The 27,607-nt window shown below is 47.3% G+C and overlaps 1 protein-coding gene across 1 annotated transcript in view; it reads right to left on the bottom strand.

Annotated features, from left to right (window-relative positions):
- Positions 1–1,470: 1,470 nt before the first annotated feature.
- Positions 1,471–27,607, bottom strand: part of LOC142498791 (putative methyltransferase DDB_G0268948) — a 44,183-nt gene continuing 18,046 nt past the window's right edge. The window contains exons 5-6 of the mRNA XM_075607242.1: positions 20,925–21,062; positions 1,471–1,838 (exon numbers count right to left, since the gene is read on the bottom strand). Coding sequence (XP_075463357.1) covers positions 1,751–1,838; positions 20,925–21,062 — 226 coding nt within the window. The 3' untranslated portion in view covers positions 1,471–1,750. The remainder of the gene's footprint in view (positions 1,839–20,924; positions 21,063–27,607) is intronic.

The raw sequence follows: 27,607 nt of genomic DNA, 5'->3' as shown, positions 1-27,607 counted from the left end.
GGTATGTACATGTAGACAAGTACAGGGGAGGAGGCTGGGATGTTAGAGTGACTGTTGTACTTAGTATCAAGCTACACAATTGCAGTACAACCAACCTGACTCCATATTATTATGAAACATTGATCCAGTACTTGGTTAATTACTCCAATCCTAGTGTGCTATGGTTCATGATAGTTCTGAATACGTATGGAAGATTACCTTCCTACCTTGTGAGGGCGTGGATTAAAATTTACACAAATCACGTTATATATTTGCACAAATTGACGTAACAGTGTGTGTAATTTATTTCTGTATTTATCACCCAATAAGCATTCCAATCGTTTATATATTCTGTATAGGACAAATGACCATTCATTCACATTCTCATATATGTAAAAAGAAATATGTACATATTGTAGTTCTTTTTTTATGCCAGGAGTTACGAATATTCTAAATACTAGCTACTTCCCATATTAGTGCATTTCAATTCTACTGCACTGTAGGTTAGTATTGGATGGATTTGCTTTATTATGGCTGCTGATGTGTATAGCTTTAGTGATTTCCACGGGTGAAACTAATCAATGGTGAGCACCGCGGTGCAAGTAAACAAAAAAAAAAGTCCTCTCTCAACCCGTGGCCCTACCTGTGGAGCGGGTCCTTACGCGGCAGCAGTGATGGAGGGAGGCAACTCAGGCGGTTATTGTGGAAGATTCTTGACAAAGCCCAAGCGAAACGCATTGAATCGTTGATCGTGGGAGGACTGGAGAGTGAAGGGACTGGCATTGCGGTGCTGATTCCATCCGAGAAGCCGCTTCCGCCCTGAGTCAGTGACGTCACCGGACGTGATGAATGCGGATGCATGCGGTGTACAGCAGATGGGAAGACCAGAATACAACCCTCAACAGCCCTCTCCCATGATATTTTAATCTTTTGAAATGCATACTGTATGAGGATTTACAACATAGAACAGAAGGGGATTACACTTACCTTGCACCCCAATGAAGACACCACTCAAAGGATCTCTGACATGCTATACTAGAAAAGAAGTCTATTTTCAGTGAAACCATTGCAGCATATATTAGATAGGACTTTGTTTCTACTGCTATACTATTATTGGTTTCTTCTCTTTCTTCTTATATACCAATCACGAACGAGCGCTCCTCCCTTACCTGGAAGACAAGATTATTGTGGAAGTTGGGCCACCAGGTAAGGCACCGCATGTAGAGCCGGGGGAGGGAGCGTGGAGACAGTATGGAAATTTCAGACCGCTGTTTCAGCTACTAAAATAAGTGCTGGAACAGTGTTATGGCGCGTGGAGGATTGGACCTTGAAAGTATTTGACTGTGGTGCAGACAAACCGGCTGCACTTATGGTAGTTTTGCAGGCGAAGTAACCTCACCGAGGAGGAAAGACAGCAGGCACGGCCGCCCAACAAGTGGAAAGAGGCTCGACTGTGCTATAGAAAAAACTTTATTGTGGCATGGATATTTTAAAAAAGAGAGAGGGGAAGGCACCCCCCGCAACTCTAACGCGTTTCAGCCGCAACGGGCCTTTCTCAAAGAGTTACGGCGCGTGAAGGATTGGACCCTGAAAGTATTTGACTGTGGTGCAGACAAACCGGCTGCACTTATAGTAGTTTTGCCACTGGTGATATCTCTTTGGCAATAACCAAGTCAAAATGTGGGGAGAGAATGGATGAATTGCCCCTGCTTCGTATTATTTCCTCCAGACGTTTTTCTTCTTCTGTCCCCACTGGAGTCACTGATGAAGGTTAAGACTTGCAGGCAAGGACACAGTAATGTTTCATATGCATCTTGAAAACAGCCAAATCAGCAGCTTCTCCCAGTATGTCCCGGAACCTGCAAGAGAAGAGTAGGGATCAATAGAGTCCTGCAGCAACAGACACTTCAGTATAGGAAGAGTTGAGGTATTTCAAGAAGAAAGAGGACCATTTTATGCCACTGCACAGAGCACTGGCGAGACGTCTTTTGCAATCCCGTCTTCTATTGTGTTCCCTAATGCACACAAAAGGTGAAGTCTTACTGAAAATGTGCACATATAGTAAGCAGGGACATGAAAGACCATCAAATATCACTAATATCACTAAGCTCCACACAGGACTGCAGCAGTAGCCAAGGGGTAAGAAGACTGACTCTGGCCTTTAGCATTGATATAAGTTAGTATGTTTGAATATCAAAAGGTGTTTTTTTTCCCCCTCTTAACTCTGTGCTGTTAATTGACCAACTGGAACAAGCTGATTTATTGGGGAGGGGGAGGGTCATGTGACTGCTTTAGCTGTATAAAACTAATACCCCTCCTGCATTTGCAGGAACTGCATTGCCATGATATAGTGAGCCATTTAAAGTGAGCTTTTAAGTGACAAGTTATAGTTAGACTATAGTTTGACTAGAGGTGACTGGTGACTGCATCTTTCTGCAAACTCTTTTACTCACGACAACAAACGGTAAGCTATTCAGGTCACACTATGATCCCATTCTTGCTAACCTGCATATTTTAACCCCTTTACAACTTATTTCACTGCAGCCTCTCCCAAAACTGACTGCACAGTACACTGAAACTCTGAACTGACTCTATCATTGCAATGTACCAAAACCTTTGACAAGGAACAGGCACACCCCTGCTGTTTAGTCTGCACACACTCACTTTGTTCACAACAGCTCCTTGAAGCACTGTCTACCTCTGGCATCATGAACCTGCTATTTATCTTAACTTTTTTCTTTCTCCTGGCCTCATGGAGATGTTACTCCCTCTATCCACTACAAACTCCTCCATCCTGGTCCACACCCAACATCACCATACACCCTGGACTACTCAAAAGCCTTGCACTATCTACTGAATGTTGGTGGAGAACTCTAAAAAGCAGCACACCAACCACTGCTCACTCTAATGGCAAACACCACAAATTTACAACCTGCAAACAACTACCCAAATTCCTACTCGTACTGTTACTCTCTTTAGCAGGTGATATTGAACCTAACCCAGGTCCGCCCATTTCAGCTCTGTCCCATGCCCCTGAGAATTCCACCTTTAAATTCCAAAAAGGGCTATCTGTCGCCCATATAAATATCCGGAGCCTGCTGCCCGGATATTTGGACGAACTAAGGGCATGGTGCCTTATGCATAAACCCAAAGCCATCATTCTTACAGAAACATGGCTATCCCCTAAAACCCCTGATGCAAATATCGCCATTCAGGGATACTCCATTTCTAGGAGAGATAGGTCAAAGAGAGGAGGAGGCGTGCTATTTTATATTGCAGACACCTTACAATTTACACTGTTTAATTGCCCACCAAGCCCACCCTCTTTTGAAATTCTAGTTGGCAAAATCTGCCTCCCCTTTTCTAAGCCAATCTTGCTTGCTGGCATCTACCGCTCCCCTAAAGCCCCTCTACAATCCCTGACTGATATCACCCAATTTCTTGGCTCCATTTCCTCTCTGAAGGAGAAGAGTGAGCTGCTAGTTCTAGGGGATTTCAACTTCAATTGGCTTGACCCTAAAAACCACAAAATCCAGATACAACTCAAGTCACTTAACCTATCGCAACTCATTTCCCAACCCACACGTATAAACCTGAAATCGCATAACCATTCCTTGCTAGACTGGATTCTCTCCTCAAACCCCAGCAGAATCCAATCCTCTGGCATCCTTCCTGACATTTTCAGTGACCATGCAATAGTGTACTGTGTAAGGAAAATTAAACCGCCCCAATCAAGCCCTAAAGTTCTCCTCACTAGAACATTATAAACTTTAACCCACAACAGTTTCTGGATGACCTTACCAACTGCCCATGGCACAGAATCGATTTAATTCCCGACCCTGATTCTGCACTCGACTATTTCCAATCCGAGTTCTTAAAACTTTGCGATACCCATGCTCCACTACGCAAAATAAGGGTATGGGGGGCCCACCTTCCATGGGTTACACCTGACCTTATAACACTTTACCAGTTCAGGGATGCCTTGTGGAAAAGCTATAAAGTAACTGGCACTACCAAGGATCTCAATCACTACAGATGCATGCGGAACATGTGCACAAGGCAAACAAGGCATGCAAAAGCACAATATTACTCTGACAATCTCCACCAAAATACAACAAACCCAGCTAACTTCTGGAAGGTTATCAACAATATATTCCAGCCTCCTAACCATCAACAACTAAGTAATATCACTAAGGGGGATATTACTCTGACAAACCCCACTGACATTGCAAATGCATTCAATGATTACTTTGTGGGGTGTGCCACTAACTTATTAGCGAAACGCAGCCCAAACCACAAACCTGAATCTCATCCTGGGAGTACCCCTATAGTCCCACCCCCTCCCAACACTGCCCACAATTTTCAATTTGGCCCAGTATCTGAAGAGGAGATTATACAAGCGCTCCTCAAACAAAAACTAAGCAGACAATGTGGACCTGACTTACTACAATCTAGGTTCCTACGACCTGGTGCCCCAGCAATTGCCAAACCAATTGTGTCCATAGTCAACTCTATCCTGTCTGCAGGCCATATCCCTAAGACCTGGAAAACTGCCAGAGTTGTCCCAATCTTCAAAAGTGGGGACAAAAACACTGTCTCAAACTACAGGCCAATCTCACTTCTCCCAATTCTATCCAAAGTCATGGAAAAATGTGTCCACTCCCAATTAAGCGATTTCTATACCAAGACAAATTTCCCTAGCCAATTCCAATCTGGGTTTCGTCCCAAACACTCCACCATAACTACCCTGCTAAAAGTTTGCAATGAAATCCAGTGTGGAATGGAACGGGGACAACTCACTGGTGCAGTATTCCTAGATTTTGCAAAGGCTTTTGACACAGTTGATCATGCTATCCTGCTTAACAAACTCCAGAGCTCTGGAATAGGGAAGCATGCTTTAAACTGGTTTCAGTCCTACCTATCAGGAAGATCCCAACATGTGTCCATCTTAGGCTCTAACTCTAACCCCCTGGATATCACCTGTGGTGTCTCGCAAGGCTCTGTTCTGGGGCCCCTACTCTTCTCAGTGTTCATTAATGATCTTCCCACAGCTTGTAAGGAAGCCTCAATACACATGTATGCAGATGACACAATCCTATATGCACACAGTCATAGCCTCTCTGACCTTCAACACATACTTCAGTCTGACTTTTTGAGACTCGAAAACTGGATTTCCCAAAACAAGATATTTTTAAACACTGACAAGACTGTAACAATGGTATTTCGGACCAAGACTAAATTTTTAAAGCTTCCAGTGACTGAGCTCCTGATTAGAACCAACGCTAACACCTAACACCCCTGTCACTAGTTTTAAATACCTGGGATTATGGTTTGACTCCCACTTAACATTCGGGATGCACATTGATACCCTGACAACCAAGACCTATGCCAAACTAAGGGTACTTTACAGGAACAAATCCTCCCTAAGTCTCCTGGTCAGAAAGCGTATCGCACAGCAGATGCTAATGCCAATTATTGACTATGGAGACATAGTATATGGCTCGGCACCTCAAACCCACCTTAGCAAACTTGACACCCTCTACAATTCAATTTGTCGTTCTGTTCTCCAATGCAACTACAACACACATCACTGCGATATGCTCAAAGAACTAGATTGGTCATCACTAGAGTCTAGGCGCAAAGTTCACCTTTCCTGTCTTGCCTTTAAATTCTTCATGGGCAAGCTACCCAGCTATCTGAGCAAGCTCCTCACCCCTACCACTTGCAGCACTTATCACCTGAGATCAGACTCCAAAAGACTGTTCATGGTCCCAAGGCTCAACAAAGTATCCGGACATTCCTCCTTCTCCTACCGTGCACCCCAAAACTGGAACAACCTACCAGAGACTCTCACATCCACCACCAGTTTAAGTTCTTTCAAATCTAAGGCTGTCTCACATTTTATACATATGTAAGGAGACAAAGGATGCTCCTAAAAAGATCCCACTTTAATGCACAGCAAAGCCAAAAATAGTCCACAGGTATAGTAACCCACTAGAGTAATGGTAAGGCTATAAGGGTACAATTAAGTAACCGCTCCCAACACTGTGGGAGGACAATTACCACTAAAATGCCCTAGGGCAAAAATAATAAATGATTTAATAATATTCAGAAGTCGACGCAGTAACACACACTCAAAATAACCATAAAAACAATTAAAACATAAATCACAGGTGAAGCAGGGTAAGGGGATATTATTATAGGGTTAATTCCCAAATATTAGTATATGTCCCCTTACCAGTACCAGGTGGTAGTGTGAGACACAATGGTAAATACAAATGATTAGCAATAGAAAATGCTAGAGTCTCTGGTCTCAGGGTGTGGTGGAGGTTGCACTAATCATTACATGCTGTGATTGATCTGCTCAGTATCAATAATTGGATATCACACTGACAGCGGGTAGTGATGCATGCAGAGTAGTAGATGCAAATAAATGTGCAACTGTCATATATCACAAAACCTATTGTGACAGAAACCAGGGGATGGTAATAAATTCCGTATATAGGGCTCCCAGGATACTGAACAGTTTCTATCCTGTTTGGCCTGGGAGTGCAGCCTTATAATACATACACTCCATCCCACAGTTTGGCAAGCGCTGGAACTGAGGGATGAGAGATCCAGACCAGAGTTTGTCTGCTGCCTGATTTCTGTCACCTGTCATGCTAATTAGGAATCAGGTATGAAAGACTGATTTCCTGTTTGCTCTGGTCTCCCCACAAGAGCCAGGAGGCTGGAAGGCTGCTGAACTACAGAGGGGAGAAGCCTCTTCCCCAAACAGGTTCAATCTTTCTGTTCATTTGTGTAAGACTGCAAAAGTACCGTGTTTTGATGTTGGAAGTGGAAAAGCCACTTCCAACCCTGAGTCAGGGATATCTAAGTTAAGTTATCGCTCAGGTGAGCAGCTTTTGTTTTGATCTGTTTTCTGTTGTATGCACTGTGGCAGTCTCAGTGCCTGGGACTGAATAAACCAGGCATAGCCTGTTTAAAGGAACAGTACGTGACGCCTCATCATTTAACCTACCCTAAAAGACCGTGTTCTAAACAGTCCCGGACAAACGACGGAGCCCCGGAGTAAGCCGTTTGTCACATATGGTGGAGAATGCGGGCAAAGCACTAGGGGGTCTGCGGGTTGAAGAACTTTGAAAGAAAAAAAAAAAAAAAAGTTTTTTTCATCCTCTGCAACCAAGATGGAAGACGTGGTGGGTGCGCTGGTACGCAATGTCGCTGCCCAGAAAGACGTGAATGAAACCCAGCAACAGCTGTTAATAGCCCAGCAAGAAACTAATGCAAACCAGCAGCAGACGAATGCAGCCCAGCAACAGCTGCTAATAGCCCAGCAAGAGATTAATGCAAACCAGCAACAGGCGAATGCAAACCAGCAACAGGCGAATGCAAACCAGCAACAGACGAATGAAGCCCTGCAAAACGCGAATGCAAACCAGCAAGAGACAAACCGCTTGCTGAGAGAGGAGCAACAGCGGTTCGCTCAGGGCTTACAGCAGGAACTCGAGATCCTGAGGGGGACTATCAGTAACCTTCCACTGGCAGCGGCAGCCCCAGTTCCGAAAATGACCAGGGCAAGCCACTACCTTCAGAAGATGGGACCCTCGGATGATGTGGAAGCCTATCTTCTCACGTTTGAACGCACGGCACAGAGAGAGGGATGGCCAGAAGCTGAGTGGGCTGGTCTAATCGCACCCTTCCTAAGCGGTGAACCCCAGAAGGCTTACTTTGATCTAGAGCCAGCCGAAGCTAACGTCTATGCAAAATTGAAGTTCGAGATCCTCGCCCGCCTCGGCGTAACCACGGCTGTTCGCGCCCAAAGGTTTCACGCATGGTCCTTCACGATGGATAAAGCCACCCGAAGCCAGATGTATGACCTCATCCACCTCGCCCGGAAGTGGCTACAACCCGAGATCAACTCAGCCAGCCACATCGTGGAACGGTTGGTCATGGACCAGTTCTTGAGGAAACTTCCCTCTGCCTTACGCCGTTGGGTCAGTCGGAGTGACCCCCACAATGCGGATGAGCTTGTGGCCCTCGTAGAAAGGTACAATGCAGCAGAAGAGCACCCGCAACCCACAGTCGTGGAGCAACCCCACTCCCCGAGGTTCCAGGACTCTTCCAGAGACGGTAAAAGGGTACCGGGGTTAAGGGGCGCTGAAGAGCGGCGACCACCTTCACGCAGCACCAGCAACAGTGGTTCGCACACTAAGGGTAATAGCCAACATGGGGAGCCGGGAAAAGGCTCTAAGTGGGACACAGACTATGTACCTAAATGTGTAAATTGTCATGAGAGGGGCCACACAGCAAAAATCTGCCCACTAAATGATGAGCCCATGCAATGCAACAGTGTGGAACCTTATTCGCTGTTGTCCCAATGTATGGGCCCTAGCCCAGAGGACCCCTTGAATAACCATCTGTGGGCATTTGTAAAGGTTAATGGTAAGAGGGTTCGGGCACTTCTTGACTCTGGGAGCATGGTCACACTAGTGTCCGAATACCTCTTGCCCATTAAGAAGAAACAGGGAAACAGTTCACAAAGAGTGGCAATTTGTTGTATACATGGGGATAATCATGAATATTCCACTGTTGATGTTTTTTTTGAAACAGAGTTTGGTTCTTTAGATTTCAAGGTGGGTATTGTACCCAAACTGGCACATGATGTGTTAATAGGGACCGACTTTCCCCATTTTCTAAAAATGTGGTCCCCCGCTCAGAATAGCGCCCAGAGTTCAATAGCGGACCATAACGAAGTATTAGAAGAAACAAATCCTTTCCCTTTTTCAGAAATGGAGGTTGACGAGGGCCCAAATAAGAAGGGGGAAAAGGAGGAGTGCTGTAAAATTCCCTTCCCCATCACTACTTTGGTAGGGAATACCCCAAATCAAGATGTTGAGCAGACACTTACCACCCCAGAACCGGATAAGACCCTCGCTGACCTAGAGGTCAGTCCTGGGAGTTTTAAGAAGGCCCAGTGGGAGGACCCCACATTAGCGGTAGCAAGGGGAAATATACAGGACCAGAATAGTACTCCTGGCCAACCAGATAGGTCACTTGCTTACCCCTACTTCGAGGTAGAGAACGACCTAGTATATCGGGTTGATAAAAGGAAATCAGTTACAACTAAACAATTGTTGGTACCACGGACATTCCGTAACGTAGTATTACACCTCGCACATAGTCACCCATTGGGGGGACACCTAGGGGTGGAAAAGACAAAAGAAAAGGTTCTCCGAAGCTTCTATTGGCCTGGGGTTCTGGCAGAAATTACGAATTATTGTTCCTCATGCCCAGAATGTCAGATCACCGCCCCGTTCAAGGCGTACCGCAGCCCATTGGTACCCCTTCCCATAATAGAGGTACCATTTGACCAGATTGCTATGGATCTAGTAGGACCCCTAATAAAGTCTGCTAGGGGACATCAGCATATATTGGTAATATTAGATTATGCCACCCGATATCCGGAGGCAGTTCCCCTACGTAGCACCTCAGCTAAAAACATAGCAAAAGAGTTAGTAGTTCTGTTTTCCCGGGTCGGGATTCCTAAAGAGATTCTATCTGACCAGGGAACACCATTTATGTCCCAAGTAACAAAAGAGCTATGTAAACTCCTAAAAATCAAGCATCTCAGAACCTCAGTCTATCATCCACAAACAGATGGTTTAGTGGAAAGGTTCAATAAAACCTTAAAGAGCATGTTACGGCGGGCGGTTGATAAAGATGGGAAAAACTGGGATTGTTTGTTACCGTACCTGTTATTTGCCATTAGGGAAGTTCCCCAATCATCCACAGGCTTCTCCCCGTTTGAACTATTGTATGGCCGACACCCAAGGGGCTTACTGGATATAGCCAAAGAGACTTGGGAACACGAGGTTACCCCTTACAGAAGTGTAATAGAGCATGTTGCCCAGATGCAGGACCGCATTGCTGCAGTCCTACCCATAGTGAGGGAACACATGGAGAAAGCTCAAGAAGCACAGAGGAATACGTATAATAAGGGTGCTAGGGTCAGAATTTTTTTTCCAGGTGATAGGGTACTAGTTCTGGTTCCCACCGTGGAGAGTAAATTCCTTGCTAAATGGCATGGGCCATATGAGGTCTTGGAAAGAGTGGGAGAAGTAAATTATAAGGTAAGACAGCCAGGTAGGAGGAAACCTGAGCAAATTTATCATATAAACCTACTCAAGCCCTGGAAAGATAGAGAAGTCTTGTTAACCCTAGTACCCCCAGGTCCGTCAGAGAATCAAGAAACTGACCCAGAGGTTAGCATAGCTGAAACCCTGTCCGTTCATCAGAAACGAGAGGTTCAGAATTTAGTGAGAAGAAACAAAGAAATCTTCTCTATACGGCCAGGTAGAACTAGCGTAATTGAACATGACCTAGTCTCTGAACCGGGGGTCCGAGTTAACCTTAAACCGTACCGAATCCCAGAGGCCAAAAGAAAGGCTATAAGTTTAGAGGTTAAAAAAATGCTAAAACTAGGTGTAATTGAGGAATCCCAAAGTGGGTGGAACAGCCCTATAGTCTTAGTCCCAAAGCCAGATGGTACAACAAGGTTTTGTAATGACTACCGGAAACTAAACGCGGTGTCAAAATTTGATACTTATCCTATGCCCAGGGTAGATGAACTTGTAGAGAGACTGGGCAAAGCCCGATATCTCACAACCCTAGACCTAACAAAAGGGTACTGGCAGGTTCCCCTCACAGAAAGGGCAAAAGAAAAGACAGCCTTCTCAACCCCAGACGGCCTCTTTCAGTATAAGGTGTTGCCTTTTGGCTTACATGGAGCTCCCGCCACATTCCAAAGAATGATGGATAAAATTTTAAAACCACATGCCCGGTATGCTGCCGCCTACCTGGATGATGTGGTAATCCATAGTGAAGATTGGCAATCCCACCTTCCAAAGGTCCAAGCTGTGCTTGACGCAGTCCGGTCTGCTGGACTAACTGCTAACCCCGCTAAATGCACTATTGGTCTGGAGGAGGCCAAGTATCTGGGATATTCTATTGGCAGAGGTTTACTCAAACCCCAAACACTCAAAGTGGAGGCGATACAAAATTGGCCAAGGCCGGTTACAAAAAAACAAGTAAGGACCTTTTTGGGGTTAATTGGGTACTATAGAAGGTTTATTCCCAATTTTGCAACTAAGGCAACCCCACTAACTGACCTCACAAAAGCAAGAGGACCGCTAATGGTAAAGTGGTCCCCCGAAACCGAACAGGCCTTTAGAAGCCTGAAAGAAGCTCTCTGTGCCCAACCAGTGTTGGTCACACCTGACTTCTCCAAAGAGTTCGTAGTCCAAACCGACGCATCCGAGGTAGGGCTGGGGGCGGTACTCTCCCAGGAGTCTCAAGGTGAGGAGCACCCCATCCTTTATTTAAGTAGGAAACTAAATCCCCAGGAGAAAAATTACTCCATAGTAGAGAAAGAGTGTCTCGCAATAAAGTGGGCTGTAGAGACGCTCAAATACTACCTGTTGGGGAGAAAATTCCGGTTGGTCACAGATCATGCACCCCTTACCTGGATGTGTCAAAACAGGGAAAAGAATGCTAGAGTGACCAGGTGGTTCCTAAGCCTACAACCCTTTAAATTTTCTGTGGAACACAGGTCAGGGCACAAACATGGCAATGCTGACGGGTTGTCAAGGATGCACTCCCTAATATCCATGGTCGCTCATCCCTCGAGGTCTGAGCTGGGGGGGAGGATATGTGACAGAAACCAGGGGATGGTAATAAATTCCGTATGTAGGGCTCCCAGGATACTGAACAGTTTCTATCCTGTTTGGCCTGGGAGTGCAGCCTTATAATACATACACTCCATCCCACAGTTTGGCAAGCGCTGGAACTGAGGGATGAGAGATCCAGACCAGAGTTTGTCTGCTGCCTGATTTCTGTCACCTGTCATGCTAATTAGGAATCAGGTATGAAAGACTGATTTCCTGTTTGCTCTGGTCTCCCCACAAGAGCCAGGAGGCTGGAAGGCTGCTGAACTACAGAGGGGAGAAGCCTCTTCCCCAAACAGGTTCAATCTTTCTGTTCATTTGTGTAAGACTGCAAAAGTACCGTGTTTTGATGTTGGAAGTGGAAAAGCCACTTCCAACCCTGAGTCAGGGATATCTAAGTTAAGTTATCGCTCAGGTGAGCAGCTTTTGTTTTGATCTGTTTTCTGTTGTATGCACTGTGGCAGTCTCAGTGCCTGGGACTGAATAAACCAGGCATAGCCTGTTTAAAGGAACAGTACGTGACGCCTCATCATTTAACCTACCCTAAAAGACCGTGTTCTAAACAGTCCCGGACAAACGACGGAGCCCCGGAGTAAGCCGTTTGTCACACTATGTAAGTACTAGGTCACACGATCAATAAATCAGTAAATCATTAGTGCACATTATACCACAGTGTGTGAATGAACCGCGGCGTTTGCATCAAAAAACAGGACCTGATATAAGCATAAACTACCTCTGCTAGGCAGTAACAACTCGACCAACCCCACACAAACTACCAGGAACAGTCTCACCCGTGACTCCTCCTATACGACGTCAACGTGGTGACGTCATGCCGACGATCGTTTCGCGCATAAGGGGCTGGCGCTTTCTCAAGGTGGGAGGTATTGGAATGAGCTGCGCTGCCCTCTTATATACCCAAATGTCGCGCGATCACTTAAAAGTCCCACTGTCATACGATTAGGTATTGACAAGTAGCCAAATGTGTATACTTTAATAAAGGAATGGGAGAAAGTGTATAGTAGTGTATTTTATCACTCGTGTGTCATAGATGCAGGTACCTGCATCCCGATCTATATTATCAGTGATATTGAACACTAATCCATCTAGGGGTCACATCACAATGGTAGGTATCCCAGCAATTAACTGGACATAAGAGCACCAGCAGCTGCCAATAGGCACATAGGAGAATGTAATGTAAGTTGCGGTTATATACAAATTGAGGGTCTATGCAATGTATTGGATTCAAGACAGGTGGGCAGGAAGGCAAAAGCAATTGTCAGTACACACTAGTGTGGATTCATTTATAGGTACCAGTAATTCATGGATCATATATCTCTACCAAATGTAAAGTTCAAAGCAAACAGACATTGAAGTACTGGGTAGACTGGCTGGCATTCCATTTGCCTATGGGGGGTTACAGAAATGAGACCCCAGAGTTCTACTGCACATGTGCCAGCTAGCAGGTGGGCCTGTCCTAAAATGTGTTCCCCATCAAAGATTGGCTGGAGATAATGGGAAACCAATCACAGGTACTTAAGGTTAGGGATAGAGGGACTAAAGGTTTATAAACTGCTGTTCCCCACATATCCTTAGTTATTCGTTGTGAGGCTTCAATTTATCATCTGATGATTACCTGATTGCTGAAGGGAAATGCTACATCAAACTTCTCATTCCCCAACCTCTAAGTAAGTGTACTTCTTGTCTGTTACTGTATTATCCGTGTGTTCACCTATCCTAAGGAATAAAATCACTTTATTATATCTAAGACTCGTTTCAGTTCAGACCCAGTGATAAATATATATCATCTGTTATATATATTTATGTGACCTTATACAGCCTGCCATAATCTTAATCATAATAGCAAGATAACCTTTGTTGAAAGGTGATAACTGGGACACTTGGAGACTGCTCTGGTTTGAGCCTCCTCCACCCTTAAATCATCAGGGAGGGTGACAATACCCTTGGAAAAACACTTAAATCCTAGATATTGGGCGCCTCTTGGGGCCATCTGCTATCCTGGTGGACAAAGGAATTTCCTCTGAGTATTTGCCCATTCCTTGGGACACAGTATTAAACCTAAAACATAAACGTATTTCACAAAGAGCTATAATCATTAAAGGACTATTAACCCTTGTGCTCCCGGATGGATTCTAGTGTGTGTGTGTGATGCAGACACTGATTAACCAGACATTACAATGGAACAGGGGAACAGGGGAATACACATGTACATGTCATTACAGGGGTTAAATCACAGTTCTGGGTCTTAGCCCAGTTAACCCTTTGACTCCCGGGTGAGGTCAGGGGTGGCCAAATGGGGTGCAACCCCTTTAATACCGGGCCACTCCCTTTCTCCCTCTACATATAGCCTTACCATTACTCTAGTGGGTTACTATACCTATACAGGCTGTTTCATATTTTCGGCTTTGCTGTGCATTAAAGTGGGATCTTTTTAGGAGCATCCTTTGCCTCCTTATATATGTATGTCTGTCATCCCTATCCCCTTTGCACCAGCTGATATCATAGAGTTAGTATTCATTATTTAGGTGAGCGGTATGTCACTAGTTGTTACAATATGTCTCACATTTTAACCTGGTCTGTAACTGTTTCATACGCCCATAATATATATTTTCTTTAACTGTGCATGCAATGTCTTGTATATAATGTATACCCTGTTCATTTATGTAACTGTATTTGTAACCATGTATTATTTGTTTTACTCTGTGCCCAGGACATACTTGAAAACGAGAGGTAACTCTCAATGTATTACTTCCTGGTAAAACATTTTATAAATAAATAAATAAACACACACACACACACACACACACACACACACACACACACCTTACCCGCCGGTCCCGGAGGCCCTGCCGCTTCCTCCCCGAACATCAGCCTGAAATCCAACTCATCACAGCCGCAGTGCGCGGCGCTCATCGGGACCCGCGCGCACCTCCTCCTCTCCCCGGGTCTCCCGGTTTCCCGCGCTTTTTCCTCCCCCCACCCCCCCGGCGCCGCTACAGTCAGCGGGGGAGCGGAGCGAGCGCCCGGGACACAGCGGGGGACTCTCACCTCACCACGGCTTTCAATTGTGTGCACGCGCCGCGCACCCCCGCGCTCTCCTCCTCCCCGGGAGGCCGCTGTGTCCGCTCCCCACACTCTCCGCACTGTGACCCGCCCACCGCGGGTGGGAGGATGTCTCGCGTGGAATACCTGCCTCCCTGGTGGGTGTACTGGCTGCTTGGGTTCCCACACCGGCAGCTCTCCCTGCGGCCTGGGGGCAGCGACTTCAACCCCACGGACAGCGCCTACCGGCAGGTCAGTGCCACCCGCGGCCTGTGTGCAGGGGGTGTGTAAGTGCCACGGCCTTTGTACAGGACGTGAGTGGGTCTGTCCTTAGCCTGGTAGTGGGTGCAGCTCTGTCTGTGGGACAAGGTGCAGCCTGTGGCTGTGAACTTCCCTGTGTCAGTGGGTGCAGCCTGTGGCTGTGATGCCCCCGTGTCAGTGGGTGCCTGTGATGCCCCCGTGTCAGTGGGTGCCTGTGAAGCCCCCATGTCAGTGGGTGCCTGTGTTGCCCCCATGTCAGTGGGGTGCCTGTGATGCCCCCGTGCCCCTCCCTGACCTTTGCCCCCCACCCCTCACTGCCCTTTGCCCCCCCCCCCGCCCCTCCCTGCCCTTTGCCCCCAAGCCCCTCCCTGCCCTTTGCCCCCTGGCCCCTCCCTGCCCTTTGCCCCTCCCTGCCCTTTGCCCCTCCCTGCTCTTTTCCCCCCTGACCTTTGCCCTCCACGCCCCTTGCCCTCCCCCCCCGCCCTTCCACGCCCCTCCCCCCCGCCCTTCCACTCTATGCCCCCTGCCCTTCCACGCCCGGGCAACGCCGGGTATATCAGCTAGTATTTTATAAATAAATAAATAACTCTACCTTTGTAAAAAGGTGAACCTGGTACAAATCCCAAGTTTCAGCTCCACTTGTTTCTTTGAGAAAGTCATGTTAGCTTGCCCAAGTTATATTGGAAGCTCCTGAGGGCCAGGACACATTGGGCCTCATTCAAGTAGCTTCAATAACAAACTAATCAAGGATTTTAAGCAGCTATTGCAACATTTTGTTAGGTATCTATTGAGAGCCTTGATGAGTTGGTTAAATCGTGCGGAGAAGGCCTTTTGTGGGCGATTTCTCGCTTCTGGCCAAACACATCGCGCGGAAGCTGCAAAACATCTACAAATCGCAGTTTTTCTGATATCACGCTATTCTAGTAGCTCTGATTAGATGATCGAAGCTCTGGAATTGCGGGTTTATGAAAGATTCATCTCGCCAGCCCAAGGGTGGCGAGATGGGATCTGCGGGCAGGACTTTGAAAAAAAATATGCATGTTTCCTGCATCAGATTGAAGCCGGGAGTCTCCGGAGCTGATACACACTAATATCAGCACCGGAGGTCCCCAGCACCAATCCTATGCAATAAAAATGCATTTACAGGCTGTTTCATTACCTTAACGGCAAACCGTTAAGGCAATGAAGGGGTTAACTACCAGTGCTATGTTTATTATGGGTAGCGGAGGTGGGTGAAGGTGGTATTTGGCCCATGGTGGGTGTTTAGGCTTTGCGGGGCAGTTGTGGGAGGAGTTAACACCTTCATTACCCTAGCGGTTAATACCGCTAAGCTAATGAAGGTATTAACCCCTCCCACAACCCACCCGGTAGGTATAAACAGCTACCCTGGGCTAAATACCACCTTCACCCACTCCCGCTACCACCAATTAACATTCAAACACACAACAACCCTAATGCCCACCTCCTCTACCCTCAACAACCCCCCTTGTCCAGGCCTCCTGGATGGGTAGCGGGGGAGGGTGGTTAACCCCTTAATTACTATAGTAGTTAGTAATCGCTAAGGTGATAAGGGGTTAGGGGCCATTAGATTGTATTTTTTCTTCTCGTGTTCCTGCCAACGGAGGACATGAACGTGGAGCATGGTGATGAGGACGCCCTTCATCCTGGCTGGGGTAAGTAGAAGTTTTATTGACTTTATGCTGCTGTACATTGTTTTATATTGAATGGGCAAATGCACTATTATCCATATCTGGATATTAGTCATTTTGCCCATTACTGTACTGTATGTGTTAGGGGGGTTGTTCGGGGTAGAGTAGGTGGGTATTAGAGTTGTTGTTTTTTAATGTTTATTGGGGGTAGAGGGATTGGGTGAAGGGAATTGTTGCCCCAAGGGCGGGTGGTTATGCCTACCGGCTGGGTAGCGGGACTGGTTAACCCCTTCATTACCATAGCGGTTCCCATCGCTATGGTTAGTGAAGGGGTTAACTCCTCCCGCAACCTTCACGGCAGGCCTAACCACCCACCCTGGGGCTACTACCTCCTTCATCCACCCCCTCCGTCCCCAATAAACAGGCTATTAAAGATGACCCCTTCATTGCCTTAACGGCTATCCGCTAAGGTAATGAAGCTGTTTTAATTAAAAAATATAATACTAGTGTGCGTGAGCAGGGGGTCTCCGGAGCAGAACCTCGTTGATATCAGGTCTGGGGATCCCCTGCTTCCCGAGATTCCGGCCCCCGTTATGGGTTGCCAGTATCCCCATGGCATGTTTACATGTCCCACGTCACGTGACCGAGACATTTAAATGAATAGGGAATACCGAAACCCCATATCTTGGCCTGTATCTCGAGAAGCAGGGGGTCCCCGGACCTGAAATCAACGAAGTTCTGTTCCGGAGACCCCCTGCTCACATACACTAGTATTACAATTTTAATTAAAACACTGCGATCACTGGTGAGATATGCACAGGGTGACGCGGCTCTCTCTGTGCAGCTCTTCAGCCAGATTGCAGGGGGGAGAAGTTTGAGGGAGGCTGAGATGAGTTTGCTGCTACGCCGAGCGGTTTAGGCATTTTCCTGCCGCACGGTTTGAGTTGGGTTCAGATTCTTTCTGAATACCGTGATAACTCAAATTTCAAACCGTTCGGTGGGAACTTGCCAAACCTTGCGATGTAGCAGCAAACTCATCTAAGCTACTAGAATGAGGCTGTGAGGATTGGACTTCGAACCCGCCCCCGTGACGCATCCTGTGATGAGACGGGTGATGCACGTCACGCTGCCAGTTTGGTGGACACTGCACGCACCGTGCCCGGGTTCCGCCCACGTGGCACGGCCCATGACGACATGCATGACGAACGTCACACTACCAGGCTGGGGGACACTGCACGCACCGCGCTCCGGCTCCGCCCCTGTGAGATCACGGGTGATGCACATCGCAAGCTACGCGCAGGCGCTGCACGGCTCTGAGAAGTCTGGCTCTCAACAATTATTCCACACCTGCACTTCTCCCTACCCCTGCCTATCAGTGGACTGAATATGTCTACAGGGGCGGTTCTCATTCATCACCCAGCAGCCTTGTACTAACCAGCTATTGGCTAACTGTTCCTTAAATGCTCAGCCAACCCTGCTGCAAATTGGCTGAGCACAAACTTCTGTTTATGTGACAAAGTGCTTGCTCCAAGCACCCTTCTGCCTTGCTGTTGCCTTGTTTAACCCTTGCCTTCCTTGCTCCTGTTTTGACTTTGGATTGTACCTGGACCTCCGCCTTATCTGATCCCTGACTTTTGCTCGCATTTGGACTTCTACCTTCTCTACTCCTGGACCCCAGCTCCGCACTACGACCATCTGATTTCTCCAACCCTAAACCACGGCAAGTACCACGACCATTCTACCATCTCCTACCCTGACCCGGCTACACGACCTGCACTCTGCACTTGGTTGCTCGGTTGCAGGTCGGTGGTTACCAACATCCCCATCTCAGCCTCGTGGTCCTGTACTGTTTGTGGTGAGCCCTCGTTACAGACGCCCATTGTGTCTATGCTCAGCGCTGTGTACACCGATCAAAATATTAAATTAACAAAAGTTACAGCAGTAAATATTATGCAGCACGGCTCCATGAAGAGCAAAATATATTATATTTCAAGAAAAAGAGCGTTGAACCTGGATAGGAAAACTATATTCTATGGGGAAAAAATAGATTCAAATATAGATCATACAACACAACCTATAATTAATTACTAATTACTGTAGGGAAGCAAATAAATTACAAATAATTCTTACCAGATAAATAATTACCAGCCTATATTATTGTTATCTATTAGCATATATTATGACTACTGTATTAATTACCAGCCTATGCTACTATATATTATGATTCATTATTATTAGCAGGTCATGGATTAAGTAATGTTCTAGCGGCAGACCTCATTTTTAAAATAACTAAAACATTGGGGAAAATGTATTATCACCAAGTGATATTAGCAAAACAAACATTCATTATTAAAAAACAAAAATGTAAATTGGACAGGTTTTTTTTTTTTTTTTTGCTGCAATACCTGAAAAGCTGGTATGGGACAAAATAAAACGCTACAATTTGAAAGTAATATAACCAAGAAAAGTTATGGCACAAACTAACATATTATACGTACTTGTAGATCTATGTGGTATATTTGATCAAATATAAATGTGGAAGTCCATATATACGACAAACAATTATGTCTTAAAATAAAGAATTTTAGAACATAAAAGAGAAACTTGCTGTATCTAGGCAGAAAGGGGATGGGGCTTAACTTCTGCTGAATCACCCCAGCAACGTGTGATAGAGAAGGGGCATTACTCTGTGTGAGCCAACACAATCAACCCCTTAAAACCCTGGCAATCCCAAAGGAGGGTTACATTACTTAGGAGGGAAGCATATTGGATGTCTGAATTGCATACAGTATTTCCAAAAGGTGTAAATTCCCACTTTGATCTGACACCATTTCTTAAAAAAAAGTTGTAACTAAATAGATTTTACTATTAATTAATCAAATTGAATATATAAGTATGGTGGGGTTTAAGAATGTGGGGATGGTTTTAATATGTGCAATTATTATGTTGTCATTCTGGTATCATATTTGTCTATAAGCGTATTTTTTGTTATCCTGTATTTATGTTTTAAATCACTGTATTATTACATAAATGTATTATATGAGCATACATTTTGCTTATACAGTATTTGTTTTAGGTTGACGTGTCATTGGACATTTTTGCACTATATATATATATATATATATATATATATATATATATATATATAGACATACGTTACCGTTCCAAGGTCTGGTAAAGCAAGAGACAGCACTCAATTGTAGAAAACTTCACAAAGTGTATTGGTGAAATTAGATTTACCACTAATTTCACCAATACACTTTGTGAAGTTTTCTACAATTGAGTGCTGTCTCTTGCTTTACCAGACCTTGGAACGGTAACGTATGTCTAAATTATCCATATGGGGCAAGCACCTACAGACTATCAGCACCTAAGGAGTGCCAACTGTTCTATTTGACTATATATATTAATATATATATATATATATATATATATATATATATATAGCATTTAATATATTAAACAAAGCACTTCATTGTATTCTTAAACAACAATACATTTTGATGTGCCACATGTAAACTATTTTGCATTATACTGGTATGTAGATAATAAGATATACTGTAGCACTTTAACAATTTAGTTACATAATGCACTTTAATGGGTTGTATTGAGTATTATGTATATTAGGATCTTTATGTATAATTGGGAGGTTCTTTAGATCATAATTTTTGTTAATAATAAAATAAATTTTATGCATATAAGATTCTTATGATTTGTGTGATGTAAGTAACGAAAGTTGCGAAATGTATCAGGGAATGCATGTTTTGGGTTGGGTAGACTCCACACCCATGTGTATTTTACTAAATTTAAAATAAATTATGCCCATCACCAAGCTGTGACTGATATGTTCTGTTGAAGAAGCCGATTGCAGGTCTTCATTGGGGAGCTGTCTGCGTGCACGATGGAGAGTCTGTATCCTGCAAGAACCCCTTTGTGCATTTATAATGTTGCAGCAGCCTGGCTTGTTGGGGTTGACACAAAGTCTGAGAGAGGATATAATAACTAGATCCATAAATGCATAAGACTCGAGAATGGAGATGTGCATGGGGGTTGGGGGTTGGCATTATTTAAGTAGAAAAAGAACAAATGCATGAAATTTTACACTCAGTTAGACATGTGTAGACTACAGTACCAATAAAAAGGAATCAAATGACTGGTGCAACAATATATTGCATGCTAACTACTGCTTGATATAGCATTATTATTCAACATGTTATATCTAGCATAAGAGTGCATTCGCTTTTAATACTTGTGCTCAGTCTTTATCAGGAATTCTTTGGCTCCGTCCGAATCCTGCTCCAGGAATGCCTGGTACATGTAAACCGATTGAATAAAACCCATCAGGTTTCCCAGGGTCATTGGAAAGGTGACCGGTATATCGGTGACCCTGCAAGAGAAATGTAAATAGATACAGTTGGGATAATTCATTCAAACTACCATTGAAGTCGATTTTGAGTTTCTGTGCAATAGTACCCTGATCGGCACTATCGCAATTTAATGAATAACCCATCGTGTCTCTACATGGTGAGCAAAGTATCGCAGAGAGTATTCATTACATGGCAAGATCTGGTCTGCAGGACTTTCAGTAGAAAAACAACTTGAAATTAGCGTTGACTCCTTACAAAGCCTCATTTATAGGAATGCTGCTCTCTCACTGGTAAGCTTCTTTTCGTCATGTTCCATCGATAACCAGGCTCTAACCATTCATCATTCTATTGCGACAGGTAAACCCAAGCGTTATTCTCTCCCTTTGTATTCCAGGGGCGGCCACATAGTATGTCTTGTATTAATATTTTTCAGTTTATAAGTTTATAGACAAGGACTTCAGCCCTTGCGTTGATACATCTCCCCCAATATCTCTTTACCACTCTAATGGACTACAAAAATTAAACCTCTAACGCAGGGTTTCCCAACACGGGTTCTCAAGACCCCCAGCAGGTCAGCTTTTCACAGTGCTGCCACTTTCTGCGGAAGTCCAACCCGGAGAAGCACTTTTACATTTACCTTCGGCATCTCCTGGCATCCTTCAAACATCTCCCAGTCATCTCCCGCTGCAAACGTCAAGTGGTGCTATGTTGGCAACAGGACGCTAAGTGATGTCATGGCATTGAGACATCACGTTGTCATGGCAACGGGCGTCACGTGATGCTGCATTGTGTTTCCGTTGACATGGCAACGTGGCGCCGTCTGGCAGGAGTTACTTGCAGGGAGAGATGCCGGGAGGACGCCAAGTGAGCCGAGGACGCCACCACTGCCGAACACTACCACCCAGAGGTTTACTAGGTAAACCCAGAGCCCGGAGATACGTAGACAAAACCCGTAGTCTCTGGGCCAAACCCAGACAAGTGGCAACTCTGGGTGTTCAGGAAATCCATGCTTCAGCAAAGGTGGCTGAATAAGGGGCTCCCTGCTTCTGTACAGCTGGCTCAATCAGTGGCCTGGTCAAAGACTGAGCCACTGATTGAGCCACCTGTGTTGAAGCTAGAAAATACTTAAAACCTGACCTGGTGGGGGGTCTTGACTAGTGACGTTTTGAACCTCTGCTTTTTATTTAAATTTTTAAACTTATATTTTTATTAATATTTTCAAACATGGAAAGGAAGGGTTACACAAAAAAGGGGGAGGGAAGAGGGGAGGGGGGAGGAGGGAAGGGAGGGGAGGAAGGGAGGGAGGGGAGGAAGGGAGTGAGGGAGAGGTGGGGAGGGAGGGGATGTGGGAGGGAGGGGAGGGAGGGGATGGGGGAGGGAGGGGAGGGAACAACCATTTTGTGACAGAATTCTTAAAATGACAACAATCACATTACACTACCGACACACTTAATCCGAGCAGGGCTAGTTCCGCAAGCCGGGGGATGCCCCGGCTTGCTAGCCCCACTCCCTCAGCGTGCCGCGCGTCACCGATGCGCGGTCACGCGTCATCGGGTGCCAGCGCCCTCTGCACGCGCGTCCAGGGCTCCCCGAGGGAGCCCTGGTGTCCCGCGATGTGTGGGACGGCGGCAGGGGGTTCCGGGGGACCTGGCGGACCCGGCAGCGGGAGGGAGAGCGCCCCGATCGGAGGGCGCTCTTCCGCTGCTTCGGCGCAAATGCTCGAATAAACTCGGCCGCAGCAGTACATATCATACAAGATTTTTAATTTTATAACATTTTATCACCTTTTATCAGCAACATATCCTACACTCATCACACCCCGATCCTCTAACCCCAGGGTGGGCAACCCTGTCGCCAATCGTCACAAGTGGCGAATCGGCCATGAAAGTGAGGCAAATTTAAGTTTGCCAGCTCCCACAGTAAAATAAACGTTCTCCTGACGGCGTGTGCTGGTTTCCGCATTCTGAATGAGTCAATGAAGTGAACCAGCAGCAGGTGAGTGCGCTGAGGTGAGTGACGCAGCAGCAGGTGATAGTGCTGAGGTGAGTGACGCAGCAGCAGGTGATTGCGCTGAGGTGAGTGACGCAGCAGCAGGTGAATGCGCTGAGGTGAGTGAGGCAGCAGCAGGTGATAGTGCTGAGGTGAGTGAAGCAGCAGCAGGTGATAGCGCTGAGGTGAGGGAAGCAGCCTATTTTGATCTGGTTCAATACTGATTGGCCGGAGAAGCCGACCAATTCAGTTAAACAGCAATTCTACTTGTTGCCAAGTAGAACAAAGAAAAACCAGTCAAACAAATATATAAGGGAATCAACAAGTGCACTGTAACAAGTGCACTTAAAAAAGAAGGGTTAACTCAGAAGAACCCATGATGGGGGATACCGAGCAGAGCACCCCGCCTAACGCCCACTGGGAGGCAAACTCCGAAACCGTCCCAGTGGACTCGGCGTACGTGAACTCTGCCCGAATACGGGAGTGCACCAGCGCCCGGAACACTGCCACGATGTTCGTTGGGACCCCCCTCTCCAAACGCTGCTTCCTGGTCTTGTAAATGGCTACCTTAGCCACTGCCAGGAGCAGGTTGACTAGGAGATCCCTAGGCTTATTGTCTCGGGACACTCGGCACCCAAAAATAAAATGATGAGGAGAGAAGTTTAACCAGAACTGCAGGAGAAGGCTCCTCAAGAAGGACAAGAGGGGCTGCAGTCTGGCGCAACTCAAATTAAAGTGAAATACGGACTCCCGCTCGCCACAGAAAGGACAGGCGGCGGGGGAGTCCGTGAAGTGTGCCAAATACTCTCCTATGCTCAGTCCACCGTGGAGGACCCTCCAACTCAAATCTCCGGCGGGACGGGGAACCAAAGCTGAATAGAGCTCTCTCCACCGGGGTCTCTCGCCCTCGTTCCTAAAAAATACCCGCCTCCAGATGGTATCTGGGCGGGTGACAAGGGCGAGGTAGTGCACTATATGGAGCACCAGAGAATACAGGACTTTCCTCGGCATGCCGCGAAAACATGCCGGGGACATATCCCCCAACCTGCTGAGGTTTGGGGAGATAGGAGCCCGAGGGGGTTGCCTTGGTTTGGGTTCTACGTAAAGATCCGGAGAGCTGAAGTTGATAGGTTGACAAGGCTCTCCGGTCTGCAAAACCCCCTCGATGAAGGTGCGTGAGCGGGCAGTAAGCAGACCCATACGGGGCGCGAGCTCCTCTGCTCCTACCCAGTCTTGCCGCTCATAGTCCAGGAGATCTCCGACTCTGGTCACCTGTGCCAGGATTAGTCGGCGGCAAATAGAGGGTGAATCCAACATCCGAGCCCCCACTGTCTGATTACACAGCAGGGGCTCGGCGAGGAAATCAACCCCCACCGCCTGTTCCTTCCTGGTCGCGGAGACCAATTTCCAGGCCTTTAGTAAGTCCCGGTAGTATGCCGGCAGCACCGAGAGGTCTCTACCTAAACCCTCAGGCCTGATGATAAACAGTTGCCGGTCATACCTCATATTGCGCAGCTGGCGAAAGAAACTGGTTGCCAGCTGGCACCACTGCGGAGACGGATCTGCGAATAGGTATCTCTGCAGGTATTGGAGGCGGAAAGTGTGTAACTGGGAGCGGACACACACCACTCCCTGTCCACCCTCCTCCAAAGGGAGACACGCAACTCCCGCAGAGACCCAATGCTTCCCCATCCAGAGGAAATCCATCAACCTCCTCTGGATCTTGTTGATAAATTCGGGGGTTGGACCCATGGCTATAAGCCGGTGCCAAAGCTGACTGGCCACCAGCTGATTAATCACCAGGGTCCTTCCCCTAAGGGAAAGCATTCTCGACAGATACACCCATGACCCCAGACGAGCAATGACCCGTTCTTCAAGATCACTGAAGTTTTCTGGGGCCGGGTCCTCCGCAGCAGACAGGTAGACTCCCAGATACTTGAGAGTATCGCTCTCCCATGAGACATTCCGAAACGTGGGGGGCAAAGAGTCCACCTGTAAGGGACCCACCAATATGCCGGAGCACTTGGACCAGTTGATCCGAGCAGAAGAGGCCGCGGTGTAGACCTCTTGGCATGCTTGTGCCCGCTCTAGATCATCTAGGTCCTGGGCCACGAGGAGCACATCATCGGCATAAGCCGACAGGACTACTCGCATTTCGGGCTCCCGCAGCACCAGCCCGGTGAGCCTCCTCCTCAGTAGGCAGAGGAAGGGCTCAATGGCCAGCACGTACAGTTGCCCAGACAGGGGGCACCCTTGACGTACTCCCCGACCAAACACAAAAGGTGCCGTCAGGGACCAGTTGATCTGCACCAGACACTCTGCAGAGGCGTACAGCATCTGGAGAAAGCCCACAAATTGTGGGCCAAAGCCAAACGCCCGCAGGGTCTGCATAAGGTAACGGTGATCCACTCTGTCAAACGCCTTCTCCTGATATAGGGACAGGAAGGCCAGTGATAGACCAGTCCTCTGCACGTAGTGCATCAGGTCCCGGACCAGAAAAATGTTGTCATGAATGCTCCGGCCCGGGACAGTATAGGACTGGTCGGGATGAATCACCTCTGCCAGCACGGACTTGAGCCTCAGCGAAAGCGCTTTGGCTACGATCTTATAGTCCGTGCTGAGCAGTGAGACCGGTCGCCAATTAGAGATCTGATGGAGATCCCCCTTCTTCGGCAGCAAAGACAGTATTGCCCGCCGACACGAAAGTGGCATCTCACCGATCTCCAGGGCTTCGGCTAGGACCTCGGTGAAATCAGGTCCCAGCATCTCCCAGAAAAACCGGAAGAACTCCACAGTCAGCCCGTCTAGCCCCGGCGCTTTTCCGCGAGACATGAGACTGAGGGCTTCAGAGAGCTCGGCCAGAGTCAAAGGTAACTGAAGCCGCTCCCTTTCATCCTCACCGACCGTGGGAAGCCCCTCCCATAAGACCCTGCATTTATCTGGCTGGATGGACTCCGGAGAGAAAAGATCTACATAGAATCTCCGGGTTCTGTCCCGGATGCTCTCCGGGTCAGTCAGAGGGGTACCGTCCTCTGCCAACAGGCATGTGATATGTCTACGGTTTCCCCTCTTTTTCTCCAGTGCGTAGAAGAGGCGCGACCCACGATCCATCTCTCGAAGGAAGTTGATGCGGGATCGCACATACGCCCCCCGAGCTCTCCGATCTTCCAAGTCACGGAGAGCGGACTTCCTCTCCACGTACATACTCTGCAGGTATTGGTCTCCTGCCACAGACAGCCGCTTCTCGAGATCGAGCACCTCCTCCCTGAGGGCCTCGATCTCAGCATCGCGCCACCCGCTGGCACCTTTTGTGTACTCCTGACACACGAGGTGCAGATGAACCTTGCCCACGTCCCACCACTGCTCTAACGTGGCAAAGTCTGACCTGCAACCTCTCCAGGCCATCCAAAAGTCTCGGACCGTCGTCGCAAACCCCTTGTCCTCCAACAACGTAATGTTGAAGTGCCAATATGCGGCCGAGGGTGCTGCAGGTAGCAGCGTCACCGTCACGGACGCACAATTGTGGTCCGAAAACGGCGCCAGCCTAATGGCACTGGACTGGGCTCGCGACAGGCTGTGGCTGGAAATATACAGCCTGTCGATCCGGGACCAGGACATCCGTTCACCCCTAAACACCCTAACATGGGTGAACTCAGTGGATGCCTCAGGATGTTGTTCTCGCCAGACTTCTACCAAGGAGTAGCGGGTGATGACCTCCCGCAAGGCCGACGCAGAACACGGGTGTGGCTCCGGACCATTCCGGTCTTTCCGAGCCTCGAGGGTACAGTTAAAATCACCCCCGAGCACCACGTATTCGTCCGCGTCGACTGTCTCCAGGTATTCAGACATTCTGACGAAGAACTGCCTTCTCAGGGGTCCGGTGGCAGGAGCATACACGTTCAGGAAATTAAACGTGTAGTCCTCGTGTCGGACCCTGATATGCAACAGGCGACCTGGAACAACAGCTTTGGCAAGCAGCAGCTCAGGTTGAAAGGATTCGGAGAACAGGGTCACCACCCCACAAGATGTCGAAGTGAGGTGGCTGAAAAAGACCTTGCCTCGCCACTCCAGACGCCAGCTGGCTTCAGCCTCTGGAGTGGTATGGGTTTCCTGCAGGAAACTCACAGAAAACTTTCCCTTTTGTAAAAAGGAGAGTACCTGGAACCTGCGAAACCCGTCCTTACATCCATTTACGTTTAGCGTACCGATACTCAAAGCCATTGGTAATCAAGAGTCTTGCTTCCCATAGACGCTCAGGGTACTATACCCCGAGAAGCCTTTACGTGCTCTCGCAACACTTTGTTAAACTTTAGGACCCGAGCATGTTCGATAGTCCCGGAAAGTTTGGCCTTGTGGTTAGCCTTGATATATACTCTGAGAGAGTGGAGAATGACCGAAGCATCCTTCCACCTCTCAAGGGCCAACTGCACCTTCGTATGTCCGTGTCTACAGAGGGTATCATCCAGGAAACTATCTAGCTCCCGGGCAGGGATAATGGGGATCGAGGAGTCCACCGACTCCATGGTGCCAGAGGACTCCCCTCTGAGCCCCAACTCCCCAGGCTCCTCTTGGCTGG

This window comes from Ascaphus truei, chromosome 7 (assembly GCF_040206685.1).
Source record: "Ascaphus truei isolate aAscTru1 chromosome 7, aAscTru1.hap1, whole genome shotgun sequence".
NCBI classification, from domain to species: Eukaryota; Metazoa; Chordata; class Amphibia; order Anura; family Ascaphidae; genus Ascaphus; species Ascaphus truei.
Note: the sequence above shows the minus strand (reverse complement) of the source record. Positions and strands in the feature narration are given on the sequence as shown.